Here is an 18,523-nt window from a genome sequence, read left to right as displayed (position 1 = left end):
GAAACTCTTTTGCTCTGAGATAACGGAAACATGACGTTGACCAGGGAGCCCCTTGGGCCCAGGCCATGAGATGCATCATTCTCACGGGTAGGGGGCACACACAAGCCTGCCCATGAAGCCCGGCTGGCTAGGTGGGGGCTGGCTAGGTGGGGGCTGGCAGGAGGAAGCCCCAGCCGTTCCTCAGGGTCCAAAGCCTCTTCCTAGTGAGGCTAGGGTGGGCCGCTCTGGGCTGGCTGGGGCTTTCTTGTGGTTCCAAAGGATGCACAGCACCCTGGAAGGACACTCGACACAAGTGGCTCTCGATACAAGTACTTTATTTTAATTACAATAGTGCCACACAAAACTACAGTAGCACGAAACATAATACAAAAAATAGATTCCCACCTCCAAACCCCACACCCATGTGCCCACAGAGAAGCAAGCCCTGTGGCTCCCCTGGTCTTGGGAGTGCAGCTGCCCATCTCCCCTTGGCCTTGACACTGTGGAGGGGCAATGGGAGTGGGGACGCTGCCTCTGCCTGGGCCTGGGCTTCTCCCCCTGCCCCCGCACATCCTGACAGGGAGTGCCATCTCCGTTCCCTCTGGCTAGACACCAGCCCCAGACAATTGCTTCTGGCTGGTGGTGCTGACAGTTTCCTGGACCACCCTTCCCTGGGGAAGGCAGGAGGGTGGGGCAGCGAGGCACCGGGAGGCGCAGATGGAAAAGGCCCACCTCCCAGGTGGCTGGCTCTAGCTCCTTCCCTGGTTCTTTCTTATCTTTCTCTCAAAGAGCTCCCAGGCCTTGAACTTGTTTGTGAGGAACAGGGGCCTCACCTGGAGCCCACTCGCAAGCCTCCTGCTGACCCGAGCTCACAGGGCAAGGCTGAGCTGTCTGCGCCTCTTGGACAAGGCTTCCTCGGTAAGGGGCGTGCCATGGGGCAGGGCCTGGTCTCTCACGGGGGCTGCTGTGCGGCTGCAGTCGGGTCCACCTACCTGGTGGAGCCTGAGCATCCGCTGTTGGGAGGAGCTGTGGCCTCTAGGAAGGGGTGACCTTCTTGGTCTCTTGACTCCACGGGCCAGACTGGGCTGAGGAACCCTTCCCTTAGCCTCCTGTCTAAGGAGGGGAGCCTGTCCAGCTGCAGGGGCCGTCCTGATCTAAACCAGGGGGCCTTGATGGCTGGAGCCCAGGGCAAGGGCAGCGGCATCTAACTTCTACTACCCAGAGCCACAGCCCTGCAGGCCAGAGCTCCTGGGGGCTGAGGGGTGGCTCTGTGAGCATCAGGAGTGGGAGTATGGCCTTGGGTTCCAATCAGGACACTTGGGGGCTCCACTGAGGAGGCCAGGGGCCACTGGGGCAGGGGTCATCTCCTCAGCACGGCCCAGGCCGCAGCCTCAGATAAGGCACTAGAGAACTGGTCTGGAAGCTGACCAGGCTGGGGGCTGAGGACGGAGCTCAGGGGAGGATCTGGACCCTTCTGCAGACAAGAACGGCATTCTCTTTCCTCCTTCCCTTGGGGGAGAGGGATCCTGCAAGGCAGAGCCCAGAATGGCTGGGGTCGGGGGTTGCTACAGAGAAGCAACAGGTCCCGGGGGTGACCCGAAGAGGAAGGACCAAAAGAGAGGGTCTATGGGCAGCTGCGTGCATCTGGTGCTGGAGGGCTCCTGTGCTCCAGATCCAGGGTGCTTGGGTGCCCTGAGACCTGGCTTCATCTGCCATAGCCATCAGCCCCCTGCTGTGACTGTGGGGATGAGATCTTCCTTGCTGGGGTTTCCGTGGTTGAACTCCGGGGGCAGGGGCAGCAAGCTGAGAGCAGCTGGCCATGAACTGGGCCTCTGCCTGGTTCCCACATTTCCTGTCTGTGGGTGACCACGCAGTAGTAACCACAGTCAGAGGATCTGCTTAGTGGCCTGGGGCAGGTGTGTGAGTGTCCCTGACTCAGCCCAGCCTTGCAGTGAGGGGGTAAATCAGTGGGGCTTCCTTTGTCCACAGGTTATTTAGGAAAAAAAAGAAAACATAATAAATATAACAATCCTTCCCTCAAAAAAAAAAAAGTGTTTTAAATGCATTTTTCCCTGAAGATTTCCAGTGTATTCCACAATGTTTAAAAAATAGTTTCCCCAAAAAATATATCTTAAAGCATTTGACACAGTGGTAATTGTGGTCTATGTGGTGCTGGATGTGGGTGAGGGGGCTGTGTCCCCTGGCCCTTGTCGCTGTGGGGCCCAGGCCTGGTGAGCCACCAGCCCGATACCCGAATGCCCACTGGAGCTGGTGCACGCTGGGACGCCGGTCTGCACAGGGGAGCAACTGGGGTATGCAGAGGACCCCCACCCGGCCCAGTGCCGGCTGCAAACCCTCCAGTTGGGGGAAGGGGCCCTGGGCGGCCAAGGGGCTGGAAGGAGGGGCGGACTCGGCAGCCTCCCCTGGGGGCTCGTCCTCAGCCCCTTCCTCTCTTCCGTCTTGGCTCTCTGTGCTCTGCCCTTTACCAGACTTCACATTTGTGATGAGGGTTCATGGGGGACCCAAGGGGGCAGTGGAAGTGTTCTGAGAACTCTTTGGAATTGGAGAGGGAGCCGATGACCCTGAAGCGAGAGGGGCTGTGGGGGTCGGTGATGAGGCCTTCGTGGGAGCTCTCAGGCGTACGGACAGAGCACCAGACCTTTGAGGGAACAAGGGGGAGAACCTGGGGTCACTGTGGGGCCCTGAGGCCGCCAGACTGGCCCCACCACTGCAGGGGTGGAATGAGCCCTCACCTCCTCACACCCCAGGGAGTCAGGAAGGCCCGTGGGTGGGTCGGAGGGGAGGCTGGTGTGCGCCCGTGCCCCTCTCTGACACAGGTGTCACCAAGCTGTGTCTCTTCAGCCAGAGCCGGGCCTCTGTCTGATGCCGATGTACTAGGCTGGGATTCTGCCTAAACTCCACTTTACAAATCTTAGATTTAGTCTAGATCTCATATTTCCTGGGCAGGACACTCTCTTGAGAGGCAGCTCTGGGAAACAACTGAAGGCCAACTCAAGTGCCAACCTGGTGGGTCTTGATGTTTTTCTCCCCCGGTTCTGGGGACTGAACCCAGGGCTGCTCTCTCACTGAGCTACATCCCCAACCCTTTTCATTTTCTATTTTGAGGCAAGGTCTTGCTAAGTTGCTGAGGCTGACCTCGAACTTGTGACCCTCCTGCCTTAGCTTCCCAAGGAGCTGGGATTATAGGCATGCATGACCTATGTTAAGAAGTTTCTAGAACCCCAGAAGCAGGAGGGGCCTACTCCACCACATACAGGATACTAGTATTCTTTCTTGGCCCTTCCTTGAATCTCTCTAATGACAGGAAGCTCACCTCCTCACAGGCTAATGACCTGAAGATGGTTTGATGAGTTAGGGAGCTGGTGATTGGAGGGGACCTTACCTATTCCCCTAATGAACTCACCTGTGCAAACCCCAGGAAGAAGAGCTGGTCATTGGTGAGACCCAGCGTGGGCAAGGTCTGCTCCTCCCCATTCTTCTTTACCCAGTTCTGGTAAGCCTGGGAGGAGAGAAGGCCAGAGGTTGAGGGCAGCCAAGACATAGGGGCGAGGGGCTAGTGTGCAGGCCGGGGCTGGTTTCTGGGGTCTGGGCCTTGGCTCAGCCTGGAGGATCCCTCCTCTTTCTCTGCTCCCACCCTGAAGGGGAGTGCAATCAACCCCAAGGCCTAAAACGCCACACAATGCTGATGGCTCTCCAATGTGCACTTTGGCGCCAGCCTCTTCCCTGATCTGGATATTCAACTGCCTTAGCTGGACACCCAAGGTCACATCCAACTCAGCATGGCACAGAAGGAATAAGTCACACACACGTACCCTCACCAAACCTGCCACCATAGGATGGCACCACCACCCTCCTAGTTACGCAGGCTCAGAGTTCCCCCCAACTCTTCCAGCCAAGCCAAACACCCCAAATCTGACCCTCCTCACCCTTCCCCCTGTTACACATGGCCTCTTGCCTGGGTAACCTCACAACAGCTTCCAACGGGTCTCCCTGACTCAGAGGTACTGAGGACACAAGCCTGGTCCCCTCCTCACGTGGCAACTCGAGCGAGCCGTCTAGGGCGGGTGTTGGCAGACCTCCTCTGTGAGGGCTGGAGTAGACGTTCCAGCTTTGGGGCTACCTGTTGAACTATCCTCCTCTGCGCTCAGAGTGCAAAAGTAGCCACATGCAACCTGTGGACACAGTGTGGCCAGGTCCCCCAAACCTACGGGGACAGGCTGGGGCTGGATTTGCCCACGGGCTGCGGGCTTGCAGACCTGCCTTAGAGAAGGATTTAGATCATGTCTCCTGTTTGACCCTGCAGTGGCTCCCACTGTCGCCAGAACAGAACCAAGCTCCTTTCTCAGCGACAGAGGCCCTTGCTCCCCACTCCTTCCACTACCCCCGCCCCTGGCCCTTTTTCCTTGGTGAGTCGCCAGGCTGCCTCTCGGGCGGGGACCTGTGTCTGAGTCCCTTGCTTTCACCTCCGGCCACCTGAGGGTGCAGATCAGGGGCTCAGAGCCAAGCCAATGGGCTCAGACGGTAGCGACTTACTCCAGACTAGGATCGGAACCCAGAACTGGCTCTGTGCTCAATGTCCTCCTGGGCCCTGCTGCCCTACCTGGCAGTGGGTTCCCCCGCAAAGGTAAGAAGGGGCCGGCTCTGCAGGTGGACCCCACCCTAGCTCTCTCCCGGGTCTTTCAGGCAGGTGGTCTCCGAGCAGAAGGCCTTGGGCACCCGGCTCAGGCTCTGCGTCCACAGTCAGTGCTAACGTCCTCCCCACCCCCACCCGACAGATGAGGAAACCGAGGCACAGCACTCTTGCAGCTTGCCAGGCGTCTCTACGCTGACCTACTGATGAGGCATCTGGACAGACGTGGACCTGGACAGGTGCACAGGGGGAGCAGACCCACCCGATAGGCCGCTTTGAGGCCCCCGTTGTCCGCGATGTTCTCCCCGAGGGTGTGGCGGCCGTTCACCGGCTCCCCGTTCACGCTGTAGCTGCTGTACTGCTCCACCATGCACTCCGTCTGCTGCTTGAAGGCCTCCACCGAGGAGTTCTTCCACCAGGGCCGGAGGTTCCCGTCCTTGTCATACTCCCGCCCTGTGGTCGGAGCGCAGGAGTGGCACCTTGGGACCTGTCCCTGCTATGGCTCTTCTTCCCTCCCAGTGAGAAGTGGATTCCTCTGTCTGACCTCAGCCCTCCAGCCTGCACAGGGACAGGATACCCATCGGAGGGCCAGAGGACGGCCCAGACCAAGTGGGAGAGGGTGGGGGAAAGTGGCCAGGCAGGCGGCCGAGTGGCTGTGCAAAGGCTCGAGGCGCGGGGTGGATCTCCACTGGCCAAGGGCCTCGGATCCCAAGGAATGGAGGCCAGCAAGGGGCCAGCGGAGTTGGAAGAATCAGGAGCACATGACAGGCCTGGTCTCCAGGGTCTCTGCCACTTCCTTCTTGTCCCCGAGCAGGGGGCAGTTGAGGAAGACCCTGGACACTAGCTGCTGAGGAGGGTGTGACTTCCACGTCTCTGACTCCTGACTCCCACTGAGCACCAAGCACCCAGCATCCTGCAGAAGGTGCTCACTATACCCTTCACACGATCCTCCCCACCCCCACCTGGACCTGTTGCACCCATTTTGCAGATAAGGAGACGGAGGGTTGGAGAATGACGTGACTTGCCGAGTTGAGAGCATTTGGCAAGCGGCCGAGCCAGGGTTCAGACTCTGGTCCTTCTCTCCAAAGCTAAGTCCCAGGGAGCAGAGGCAGCGGGGCTAAGAAGCTGATGGGCTCTGTCTGGAGGGACCCCAAGGAACCTGTACCTTGATCATCAAAAGCGTGAGTCAGCTCATGGCCCACGACGACACCAATGCCACCAAAGTTTAAGGCCCTGGAGGGAGATGCAAAGTGACAGCAAGGCCTCTGGCTCCTGCCCTGCCATGTGGCCCTCACTTGTTGGGCCTGAGATGTAGCAGAGTCCCTTGGGGACTCTGTGGGACACAGCCCTGGAGACAGTGGGAGGCTGGGCAGTCTAAGGGAGCCAGCTGTGCCCTGTGGGTGACATGCACCGTGCTGGACACTCTAGAGGATCACTGTCCCCTCCCACAGACTAGCAGTTAAACTTTCAAGCAAACGAAGCCTGGGAATGGGCCAGCACCTCTTCCCAAGCTCCACACGGTCATCCCGGGAGTCTAGCTTCTAGGACAGCGCCCTCACCCCGCCACCTCCCTGGCTGCAACTGCTCTAAGCCACCGTGACTGCACGACTGTGCCACGTTCCCCGGTTGCAGGAGCTTTCGGCCCCAGAGACCCCTGGAGGGAAGGCAGGGGATGGGGGCTGCTGCGCTCTGCACCCACGACGCTGCAATCCTAGGCCACCTGGGCCACCGGGGCACAGATGGCTCAGTGAGATGGCTGTCAGGGTCAGCTGCAGACACAGGGCTGGCTGAGGGGCGGGGGAACCGTCGGGGCACCAGCACCAGAGATGGCCTACTTGGGCGAGGAGCGGGTGTAGAAGGGCGCCTGCAGGATCCCAGCCGGAAACACGATCTCGTTCTTGGTGGGCGAGTAGTAAGCGTTCACCATGGGCGGGGTCATGCTCCACCTGCAAGCAACAGGTGCCTGAGAGCCCAGGCGGTGGGCAGAGCGGAGGGCTTGACCCCAGGCTCAAGTCAGCACAAGGACATCAGGCAGCACTGTTTCTGAGGGGGAAACTAGAAAACACCTGAATGTCTATAAATCAGTGATGTCACCTCAGAGGGTGCCACACCGAGGCGCTCACAGACAGCAAGGGGGACCATCAGATATTGAACTGAGGTTATTTTTGAGGCTTGAAATGTGTCTAGCAGCCGTTCTAAGGTGTGGTCTGTGGACAGTCCCCAAGATCCTCTGGTTTATGATGTCAAAACTATTTTCATTATAACATTAAGACACTTTGCCTCTGCCACGTGTTGAGATCTGCATCATGGTACAAAAGCAACCGTGGATGACACTGCTGCGGCTTGGGCAGGGAGCCAGGCAAGTCCTAGTGGCCACCTCTCTTTCCCCAGCAGGTGCTCCAACCAAAACAAGCCAGGGGGTCATTTTTGTTGACAACACCCAGGAAAAAGTAGCCTAATCATTAATTCCATTAAATCTCGACTCCCAAGTACCAGTCTTTAATATCCCGTGTGACCAGTGGTCTCTCTCATCCTCTTTGGATGACCGACCAGCCATGGAATTTTGGACTTGGGCAACTAGGCAGACATGTTCTTGAAAATGAGAAAGGAAGCTTAGCACCTCAGGGGAAATAATTCACATTTTGTCATTTATTACCAATGATAAAACTCTGAGGTTTCAAAAAAAAATGAAGTTTCAAAGAAAAATTAAAATTTTGGAAAACTTGTATTGACCATCATGAATTTGATAGCTTCCCAGTATGTTAAGACTTTTCTCAGGAGGTCAACTATGATGTTAACTAATGTGAATTTTTTTTTTTTTGGCTGCAGTATATGAGAGTGGAAAATCTATAAATCTTAGTGGAACCACGATTTTTTTTCTTTTCTGTTTTTTTTTTGTACTGGGGACTGAACCCAGGGGTGTGTAACCACTGAGCCACATCCCCAGCCCTTTTTTATATAGTATTTAGAGACAGGGTCTTGCTGAGTTGCTTAGGGCCTTGCTAAGTTGCTGAGGCTGGCTTTTTTTTTTTTTTTTTTAAAGAGAGAGAGAGAGAGAGAGAGAGTTTTTTTTAATATTTATTTTTTAGCTTTTTGGCGGACACAACATCTTTGTATGTGGTGCTGAGGATCGAACCCGGGCCGCACGCATGCCAGATGAGCGCGCTACCGCTTGAGCCACATCCTCAGCCCCTGAGGCTGGCTTTGAACTCATGATCCTCCTGCCTCAGCCTCCTCAGCTGCTGCGATTGCAGGCGTGTGCTACCATGCCTGGCAAAACGCTATTTTCCAAAGGACTAATGCATGAGGCCATGATTATGTAAAAAATCCATTCAAAGTGTAAGACAGATCAATGATTTTAGTGTAGAGCGTATGAAAAGTTCATGAATAAGTTTTCAGATTTTTCATATTGTATTTTTTGGGGGCGGGGCAAGGAGGTTAATGGGGATTGAACTCAGGAGCACATGACCACTGAGCCCCGGCCCCAGCTCTATATTGTATTGTATTTAGAGACAGGGTCTCACTGAGTTGCTTAGTACCTCACTTTTGCTGAGGCTGGCTTTGAACTTCTGCCCATGCCTCCTGAGCCACTGGGATTATAGGTGTGCACCACCACATCTGGCTCAGATTTTCCACACTGCATTAATCTTTCCTTCCTTGGGGACTGAACCCAGGGGTGCTCTATCACTGGGCTTCATCCCTTGCCCTTATTTTTTACTTTGCTAAATTGCTTAGGCTGGCCTTGAACTTTGGCTCCTTCTGCCTCAGCCACCTGGGTAGCTTGGGTTGCAGATGAATACTGCTGTGTCTGGAAGACAAGTTTAAGTGAAAACTTTTAATCTAAAATTTAAAAAGCCAGGTAAGTTGGCAGTAGTGTCTGTGCCATATTCTGAAGGTGAAGGCCCACCTACCTTCTTGTTTGTTAGGGGGACTCTGGTTGACAATGGAAAACTTGGAGGAAAAAGATGTTTGAACCTCTATTGCCCACAAGAGGGCGCCAGAGGCAAAGAGGACTCGTTCTGACTTGGTAAGATTTATCCTGTTTCAGGAGTGGAGGGACTAGTACTGGGCTGACTACATCTAACTTTCCTGGGGAGACCATTTTATAAAGAAGGGTCTTTCTCCAGATTATTCTGACTTAAGATCTGGGGTAGAAGTTAGGCTATGGCCAGGTGCAGTGGTGCCCAACTGTAATCCCAGCAATTTGGGAGGTAGAGGCAGGAGGATCACATGTTCAAGGCCAGCTTCAGCAACCTAGTGAGGCTCTCAGCAACTTAGTCAAACCCTGTCTCAAGATAAAAAATTAAAAAGGGCTGGGAATTTAGCCCAGTGATAAAGCACTCCTGGGTTCAATCCCCAGGAACTTCCTACCCCCCGCTGCAAAAGCCCCCACAACCAAACACCACCACAACAAAAATCGTCAGGAGGCAACCCCCACACCCACACACACATTTTTGGCAGTGCTGGGGAGGGAACCCAGGGTCTCCAGTACTAGGCATGTACTCTACCGCGAGCTACACCCTCATCCTAGGAGACTATTTTTGAAACTGCTCTCCAGGGGACACTGATGCACAGTGGGATTTGCAGTGTGTTAATGTGCTTGCTTATCAGCGCCCATCTAGAACCTTCCCCAGCCCTCAGTGGGACAGTGGGAGAAACCACCGCTCCTGTTTGTGAGGAGTTATGGGACACTCACCCATGCGGAGGGCCTCCTCTCAAGGCCTGGCTCTCCCCAGTTCCCACACTGGATTGCTTCAATGACCCAAGAACCAGTTCCCTTCCCTTCTACTTCGAAGATAATGAAATGAAGGCTCTGAATGCTGAGGCCATGAAGCTGGGATGTGCTGCCAGGTTCACTCTGCCAACAGGCTGGGCACTGCGGCACACAGACTGGGGCCAGGATGGGCTCTACTTTGGCTTTTTTTGCAGAGGATTCTGGGGACTGAACTTGGGAGCACTCGACCACTGGGCCACATCCCCAGTCCTCTTTTGTATTTTATTTAGAAACAGGGTCTCACTGAGTTGCTTAGCGCCTCACCGTTGCTGAGGCTGGCTTTGAACTTGCAATCCCCTTGCCTCAGCCTCTTGAGCTGCTGGGATCACAGGCATGTGCCACCGCACCCAGCGGCTTTTGGTTTCTTAATTTGAAAAGAGGGCCTCTGTGACAGTCACACCTGGCACCAGACAGTGGGTGAGGAAGGCAAGCTCAGTGGGGTGCATCCCTATGGTGGGGAACCCAGGCCTTCCTGGCTGGGCCTGGGGGACTCACTGGTCTCTGTTGGGGGCTTTCCTGAGCTGGTCAGCGGTGACCCTCCATGAGAAGTTGAAAAATCGCATGGCGTTCTCGAAGTAGAGGTCTGGAACTGCCGTGTACTAAAGAAAGAAGCAGAGACACAGGATGGGAGCACGCCCAGAGGAAACTCAGAAACTCAGACCCCACGAGGTGAAGGGATGGGTCGGCAGGCCCAGGGCCAGAGTGTGGGCTGGGAGCTGCAGGCTCCGCCCCTCCGGAGGCCTCTAACCTGCTGGGCCCAGCAACAACTGTCTCCTTCAGGCGCCTGACAGTGTCACAGTGCTGCAGGATGCCCCAGCAGTGGTTCCCTTGGGCAAGAAGTAGCTCCATCACTGTCCTGCAGGACTGTGACGATGGGTGTGTTCTATACCCACACTGGCCAATATGGTAGACTCTGGTGACAGGTGGCTACTGAGCATCTCAAATGTGCTAGTGTAATTAAATTTTAATTAACTTAAGTTTTGATTAATTAAATAGCCCCCCATGGCTGGTAGCTAACAAATTGGGCAGCACAGATTTAATGAACCACGCTGGAATCTAGCTCTGAAATGTCAGGGGACAGGTGTTATCACACCTTCACCCCTGGGCCCGGCCTCTCAGCTCCTGACAGGTGCAAAGCCCTCCCTCAGGTCCACTCCAGATCTTCACGGCTGTACCCAAGGGCTGTGGTAAAACACTGGGCCCTCAGGGGCAGGCCCCTGTCCTGGTGGCCCTGCCTGAGCCGTCTCCAGGAGACTCTGGGTCTCGCATCATGATGACCCTGGGGTGTCTGAAATTATTCTCAAGAAACATGGCTGCGGAATGAGTCTCCTATTCTCAGAAGTAATTTTAATAGTCTTAGGTTTTAAATAGAACCATGATGAGAGGTTATTATAATTTCAAAAATGCCTGAATTTTACAAATTTCACTCATGAGAAGATAGGAAGCTATCATTTGGGGCAAAATCACAACCCACTTAAAGGAGTGATGTGCCGAAGGTTCTGGCAGCAGGGAGGCAGCAATCCCCCTCCGCCTCAGTGGAGCTTCACCGTGCATTTGGGATGGCTGCCTCCTCATTTCCCATCCCCATCTCAAGGTCAAAATTTCAGTCCCAAGTTTTCTCTGAGGAGGTTGGGGTACGACCCTGAGGACAGGTGGCAGTTCTGGTGGCAGGAGCAGGGGTGTGAGGGGCTTCACTTTCTACCCCCCCGCCGCTGTGGTGTTTTAGGGCCGCGATGCTGGCCAGCTGACCCCAGCCCTGTGGGCTCTGGGCTCAGGGTCAGGTGTGGCTGCACCTTTTAGGATCTGCTTCCCCAAGTCTTTTTTTTTTTTAATTTTTTAGTTGTAGATGGACACAATATCTTTATTTTTTTATTTATTTAATGTGGTTCTGAGGATTGAACCCAGGGCCTCATGTGTGTGAGGCAAGCGCTGTGACACTTAGCCAACCCAGCCCCCCCCCTTTTTTTGTAGTGCTTGGGTTGGAGTCATGAAGGAGGCCAGTGCTCTCCCGCTGAGCTAATCCCCTGATGGCTGTCATGATGCCAGGACCGCCTCCCTGCCTCCAGAAGCCCTGGGCGCCCCGCCCACCTTGGCCCCTCCCCAAGTGGGCACTTGGGATGGCAGGGCTTAAGCCACTCACGTCGTTGAACACTTTGTCCAGTTCCTTGGGGTCCATAATGAAGTTGGGGTAGCCTATCATGTTGTAGATGGCGTCCGCCTGGATGGGAGGGACACAGAGGACTGAGCACCCGCGATGCTGACCAGCTGGCCCCAGCTTTGTGGGCTCTGGGCTCAGGGTCAGGTCAAGGGGCGGGGGATCAGGCTCCTCCCCACTTAGGGCTTTCACATCTCTTTTTGGAAACATTCCCCCCTTGCCTAACTTATCTTTTTTTTAAAAATATTTATTTTTTAGTTATAGGTGGACACACTATCTTTTTTTTTTTTACTTGTATGTGGTGCTGAGGATTGAACCCAGTGCCTCACACAGGCTAGGCGAGCACTCTACCACTGAGCTACAGCCCCAGCCCCTAGTTTATCTTTTGGGTTTCTGTTAAATGTTGCTTCCCCAAGGGAAGCTGCTATGGTCCAAATGTGTCCCCAAAGTTCAAGTGTTGGAACCTTTGGGAAGTGATGAGGTTCTGAGGCTCTGTCCCCTATTGCTGGGGGACTGGGAGCTGTGGAGGGAGCGAGCACCACAGTGGCTTGGTCCACCTCTCTTGCACATGCTCTCCTGCCTGTCCACCTTCAGCCAAGAGATGTGTGACACTGGGCTTCAGGCTGTCCCCCCAGCCTGCTAGACTGGTCACAAGGCAGGACAGCATCCATGCGTGCCCAGGGGACAGGCTGGCCTCTCCTAGCCCTGCTCCCTCTCTCTGCTGCTCTCGCCCGGTGCAGGAAGCCTGGGTGGCCCGAGCTCCGGGCGGCCTCACTTTCTCCTTGGCTGATTTCCGGGTGTCCTCGTCCATCCACTTCAGCGTGCTCAGGCTCTCCTCAAACGCCTTCTTGATCTCCAGGATTATCTCGCTGGCCTGAGGAGACAGATGTTGCACCCTCAGCTCTGGGCACTGGCCCCCTGGATGCAACCAGTGCCCCAGGCAGGATGACACTGGACCCGAGGTCAAACTGAGGTTGGCTCAAGGCCTCGGGTTCTGCAGAGCGGGCTAAGAGGGTGGCCATGGCTGTGCTTTCAGACCATGTTCCTAAATGGACATCCCGCGAGACGAGACGGGCCTTCCGTGCACTGGTCTCTGTGGTCGAATGAGCTTGGGGAAGTGGAAAGGTCCGCAGCAGGACTTTTTGGAGTCTTTAGCGTGGTGGGGTGCTCTTTTGGAGCCGTCCAGAAGACATGGCCTCTCCCAGGCTGATGGGATCCTTTTTGATGGAATAGAGCTTTAACACCCAGAGAACTTGATCTGAGGAGCACTCAGAAAGGCCACACTCAGGGCACAAATGGCAGCTGTTGAGGGTGATGATGCATGGGCAGACCCGGGGGCCAAAGATAGAAGATGGAAGATTCTGGGGAAGAGGAAGGCAAGAGCCGTGGGGCTGGGGCCAGACAGGACTCAGATTCTGCCTCAACAGATTAAAAAAAAAAAAAAAAAAAAATATATATATATATATATATATATATGTTGTAGTTGGACACAATACTTTTATTTTACTTATTTTTATGTGGTGCTGAGGATCGAACCCAGGGTCCCGCATGTGCTAGGCAAGGGCTCTACTGAGCCACCACCCCAGCCCCTGCCTCAGCAGATTAGAGGTGCAGCGCTGCCCCTTGACTACAGATACCAATTACGCAAACGATACCATCAGTGATAAACAATCGCTGCCATTGACTGTAGCTTATTTTGGGCCAGGTGTTCTTTACGTGTAGCATCTCATTTTGTTATGGCCAGGCTGTGTGGGCAATGACTACACATTCTCCATTTTGCCCTGAGACTCCACATCATGTAAGAAACGTTTCTCCCGTGGGAAAGCCCCGCCTCTGCACCCATCAGCGAGCGGTTGGCTAACACAGCATGTTAGGTGACACAGATGGCAATTCTTATACAACGTAAAAGTGTCCCCTCTTCGGTTCCCATTTTTCTTGGACAATCTACCCTGTCAGAGGTGGATTGTCTAGATGTTAGTAGCCATTCTTTAACTTGTCCTTGACTAGGGACGTTTTGGCCCACCCTCTTTACTGCTGATGATTTTAGATCTTACGATGTTTGCTTATGGATTTGAATCATAGCAACAGCCACTTATGCGTTAATATGGTTTTGGACTATAAAAGGTGTGCTGGAACCCTGGGAGGGGTCGAAGGGTGTGGACTAGCAGCCTGGCCCTTGGCCCGCCAGATGGTGGATCCAAACATCAACTGGTGAATAAAGGTTCCGTCTCTTGCTTTAAGATCGACTTGGTGATTTATTGCTATCTCGCCTTAACAATTTAATACCCCTCTGCAGAAGGGACAGCCACACTTTCATGTCCCAGGTGAGGGGAGAACACTGCTCAAGTCACCCAGCCAAGTGACAGAGCCAGAATCTGAGCTGGGGGCTGGCTGTCTCCCCAGCACTTAGCCATGATGATCCTCTACCTGCCCGAATAATTCTGTCACCCTCAGAGTAAGAAAAATGTCACTTCCAGGTCAACATTACCTGGTGGGGGTCCTTCACAGCCCCAGGAGGTGGAGATGGCTGTGGTAGCCTCGTGGGGTCTCTGGGAAGATCAAATTAAATAACACAAACTGGCCTGGCCCTCAACAACGGAAGTCATTTAGTAACTCACACCCTGCAGCCTGAGAAGACGGCCTCTGAGTTAGGACCCAGGATCCTGTGGCCTGGAGCAGGAAAGGCCCAGGGCAGAGCAGAGTGTGGGCTGTCAGGCTGGGGGCAGGGGCAGCAGATGCGATGCCCACTCTGTCCACAGGAGAGGTACTTACTATGTTCTTGCTGTCCTCGGCGAAGGTCGCTTTGACAAACATGGGGCCCAGGGCAAAGCCCAGGTTGTTTTCCGTGTCACTCACGCAAAACTTCCAGCGAGGAAGGCAAGTCTGGAAAACACGAGTGCAGAGGGTCACTGGGCCCAGTCCTCCTTCTCCCAAGGCCTGCCTGGGGGGTGGCGCCATCGGGGGCCTGTGCTTCCCCCCAGAACTCCAGGGAGACAGACCTCTTCTGACCACAGAAGTTACTTTGGGCCACAGACACCCCTCTTGGCCACCACCTACTGTCTCCTGAGTGCCAGTCTCTGTGCTTGGCACTTCACAAAGGTCTGCCACTGAGCACCCCCCAGCGGGCAGGGATGGGCCACTGCACAGACAGGAAGCAGAAATTCAGTAAGGGCAGTCACTGGTCCAGCAGGTGACAGTGGGTAGGGGTGCCACAGGGCTGGGAACTCTGACATGCCTGGCCCTCCATCCGGGGCTCCCGCCAACTCCACCTGGTCCTGCCTCCTGGAGGACACAAGGAATCTTGGAGGCGCAGAACCTGGGGAAGCTGCCAGTCCACCCGAGCAACGGGAACCTGCCCAGAAGGCCAGGGGCCCAGCCCCATTTACAGCCTCCTAGAGAGAGAAGGCCACAGTGACATCACAAAACTTCAATGTCGGCTTTTTTTTAATGTGCTAAGGATGCCAGGCAGTGCCTCACCACTGAGCCGCACGCCCACCCCAACCCCAGCTCTTTCCTTATATTTTATTTTGAGACAGGGTCTCACAACGCTCATTGCCCAGACTGGCCTTGAATTTGCAATCCTCCTGCCTCAGCCTCCCGAGCAGCTTGGATCACAGGTGTGTCACTGCGCAGGGCTTAAGTTGGTTCTTCCTCAGTCTCACCCACAAGCAGTGCAAGCCCACAGGACACCTCAGTATGAACCAGAAATGGTCCTTGGGCTGCAGCTCCGCAGAGCATGGGCTGATAAAGAGCACCGGGAGGGTTTCAGCCCACTGGCCCCCTGCCCGGCCATCCCTCCATGGACAGTGTGAATGACCAGGTGTGATGACCCTGCTTATGGAAACTGGTCCGGCTGCAGGGTCCTCTTAACCCTGAGGAACAGGCGTGACAACCAGCTCGGGGCAGCCTGCTTCACACCAGCCCTACTGCGAACAACCCAAGTGCCCATCGGCAGACAGATGGATAAACAAAATGTGGTGTTTTTCTACAGCGACATACCACTTGGCAGCACGGAGGAACCAGCTACTCAGAGATGCCACAACATGACGAATTCCACAGACTCACTGAGCTAGGCGGCCAGGCAGGCAGCGTAGGACTCGGCTGCCCATCTGCAGCACCTCGGGGAGACGCAGGAAGGGGCCCGAGGGCATGTCGGGTAACTGGGTCATGGAAACCTTCTCTGTCCTGACCGGGCTGGTGGTCACACGCACGACTTCATTGTCAGAAATCAACCAACTGTATCCTTCACCCACACTCTATGCATATGTGCGTGCATGTTGTTTTTTTAAGTGCTGGGGGTTGAACCCAGGGCTTCACACATGCTAGGAGGGCTTTCTTTCTTTTTTTCTTAATGGGGTGCTACGGATGGAACCCAGGGCCACCCTAGCACCACACTAAACTGGTCTACGTTTCAAATTTTTATTTTGAGACAGAGTCTCACTGGAATTACCGGAGTGTGCCACCATGGCCAGGTATATTGAATACTCTACTGTATGTAAATTATGACTTATTAAAAATTTTTTCTTCTAGTCAAGAAGGAAGGGAAGGCCGTTCTAGTCTAAGTGTAGCCCCCGGATTCTGCTTAGCTGTCCCAACCTGTGTCTGTTTCAATGGCTGCTTTCTGCTCCCCTCTCCCTCCTGCCCGCCGCCCTGCCAGCCATTGGGCAGCCCACAGCTGGACACAGACTTGGCCTGGATATGCTGAGGCCGAGCACACAGTGGACACAGCTAGGGAGCCTCCAACTTTGAGGCTGGGCAGAGGCTCTGACGGCTGGATCACGGGCAGATTCTTACTCATCTTCTGCCCGGCGTCTCTGGAGAAGCCCATTCACTTTACAAACACCCATTTGTCCCCTGAGTGACTCCCCTGCTTGGGGACTGTGCCAGGTCTCAGGAATTTGGAGCTGAATCAACCGCGGGCCTGCCCTTGAGGACTCTGTGGAAATGCCCAGAACATCCAGCAGGAGACAGAGGTGCAGTAATGGTGTCAACAGCCGTGACAGCACCGAGCGCCTGAGTGCCCAGGGGGTGCAGGTCCCACGCCTAGAATGCTCCCAGGGAGACTAAGGGAGAGAAACGAGGCACAGAGAGGTTAAGTCACTAGCCCAAAGGGAGCACTCAGGGAGTGAGTGGCTGCGGTGGGCTTGAGCCCAGAAAGTCTGGCTCCAGTGACTTCCCGCAAAAAGGCCACTCTGACTGCCTACGACAAAGGTTTTGGAATGAGGAGAAAACTCTTTGAAAGAAGAAAGGGTCAGGCAGCATTCATGTGACGTGGGGGCCACCTCCAGGCAGAAAAGGAGGGGCCAATAGGCCCCTGAGGAGGCTGTGCGACTTGTAGCCTCTTCACTGTAACCCGAGGAGCACCAGCAGGGAGCGGAGAGGGGTCCCTCCTCCCCACCAAGAACTGCGGATTGTAGGCAGGTAGCACGAGGACAGGCGGCCAGCAGAAGCTTCAGCCTTTGGAACCAGCTTTACAGCCCGAGGAAAAGGAGCCCAGGGGTCAGTCACCCTTTTCACAGACGGGAAGACCGAGTCCCTGCCCCATTTAAGAGACCCGCCCAAGGCTGTGTGGTAAGAAGCAGAACCTCCCATTCAAATCTCTGCCCAGCCTCCCCTGCTCTGCAGCCGGGGCACTCCCAGCCATTCTCTGGGCCTTTGGTACATGAGGGCAGGTCAGCCCTGGCACCGCCCAGGCAGGCAGGGCTCCTGGGCACAGAGCCACCCCACCCATCTTGGTATTCCCACACTGGGCTCGGGGCCTGGCCCACGGTGACAAGTTCACGAGTAACCATTTGTTGGATGCATAAATGAGAGGTGACTGCCTCATTCTTGGGATCAGAATTCCTACGGAAGGCAAGCTTCCCCAGCGGGAGGGAGGGAGGCCTGGGGCCTCCTACAGAAGGACCCGCAGAGGTTTGGGGGCGCTTAAGATGGGTGGAGCCTACTAGTCTGGTGCTTGGGACTCCTGTTCCCTGAGAGAACCCGAGGCCTGGATCTGGACTGGGGTTCCCCTGACCACAAACAGGGAGGATAAGAATCAGGGAACCCTCGTGAGCAGGTGCTGTTCTAAGTGTTTGATGCTTCTGCGGAAGAAGTCCCCACCTATAGAGTCACAGTTACATAGGAGAGCGCTGACATCTCCACAGGGAAGCAGCTGGAGGGACAGAACAGAAACTACCTTCTCTGCAAACTAGCTGAGTTGCTAAGACTCCTCTTTGTGCTTGGCATAACCACCTCCTTCCAGAAGCCTCTGCCCACCTAAGTCCCCATCAGAGTTCCCATGACCCCAGATGGACCCTTCAGTGGCCTCTTCATTCTCCTCCTAAACTCAACCCTCCTAAGTGCCACAGCCCTGAGGGTACAGTGGTCTTTCCAGCCCCTAGCCCAGGGCAGAGCACACAGTAGGTGCTCAGCATGAACCCGGGAATCACTGTCACAGCTCACCTTCTTGGTCCCGTACATGACTTCCATGAACTTCTCGTCGGCGTCCTGAAAGCGCTGGTCGAGGAAGGAGCTCGTTTTCCGCACCAGGTTCCAGATCATGTAGTTGTTCAGCAGGCTGGGGCGAGAGGACCGCTGGCTCGAAATGCCCGGGGCTCCCGAACAGCCTCAGCCCAGCCTCCTTCCTAGCTTACCTGGGGCTCGGCTGGCGGCTGCCTTCCAAGCACATGGAATGTAACTCTCCGAGGAACGCCTGGCGCTCCGCCTAGAACCCCCCCAGTGTCCAGTGCAATCACTTGCATACCAGCAGTGCTCAATACATGCTGCTGCTTAGCTGCTTTGTGTCTGAAGCTGTGAAGCCGCTGCCTAGAGACTCGCCCTGGTGGTGTATGCTACAGTGGGGAGGAGGCTGCCATTCCCTGCTGAAGGCCAGACAGGAAGTAGAGGCCTTAGAGCAGCAGGGGCAGGAAAGGAAGCTCTGGCCAGCCAGGTTTCATGAATGACAGTTCCCATGTCCCACCCA

General features: G+C 55.1%; 1 protein-coding gene across 8 annotated transcripts in view; it reads right to left on the bottom strand.

Annotated features, from left to right (window-relative positions):
* Nucleotides 1–297: 297 nt before the first annotated feature.
* Nucleotides 298–18,523, bottom strand: part of Ece1 (endothelin converting enzyme 1) — a 96,513-nt gene continuing 78,287 nt past the window's right edge. For 7 of the 8 annotated variants that reach the window (XM_015485564.2, XM_048816132.1, XM_048816131.1 and 4 more), the window contains 10 exons: nucleotides 18,004–18,118; nucleotides 14,332–14,442; nucleotides 12,335–12,433; nucleotides 11,545–11,622; nucleotides 9,900–10,003; nucleotides 6,466–6,576; nucleotides 5,796–5,863; nucleotides 4,893–5,083; nucleotides 3,404–3,499; nucleotides 298–2,638 (listed from right to left, as the gene is read on the bottom strand). In XM_015485564.2, coding sequence (XP_015341050.1) covers nucleotides 2,462–2,638; nucleotides 3,404–3,499; nucleotides 4,893–5,083; nucleotides 5,796–5,863; nucleotides 6,466–6,576; nucleotides 9,900–10,003; nucleotides 11,545–11,622; nucleotides 12,335–12,433; nucleotides 14,332–14,442; nucleotides 18,004–18,118 — 1,150 coding nt within the window. In that variant the 3' untranslated portion in view covers nucleotides 298–2,461. The remainder of the gene's footprint in view (nucleotides 2,639–3,403; nucleotides 3,500–4,892; nucleotides 5,084–5,795; nucleotides 5,864–6,465; nucleotides 6,577–9,899; nucleotides 10,004–11,544; nucleotides 11,623–12,334; nucleotides 12,434–14,331; nucleotides 14,443–18,003; nucleotides 18,119–18,523) is intronic. The other variant, XM_048816135.1, reaches the window with a different exon arrangement.

Source organism: Marmota marmota, unplaced genomic scaffold, assembly GCF_001458135.2.
Source record: "Marmota marmota marmota unplaced genomic scaffold, marMar, whole genome shotgun sequence".
NCBI lineage: Eukaryota > Metazoa > Chordata > Mammalia > Rodentia > Sciuridae > Marmota > Marmota marmota.
This window is presented reverse-complemented; position numbering and strand designations above follow the sequence as displayed.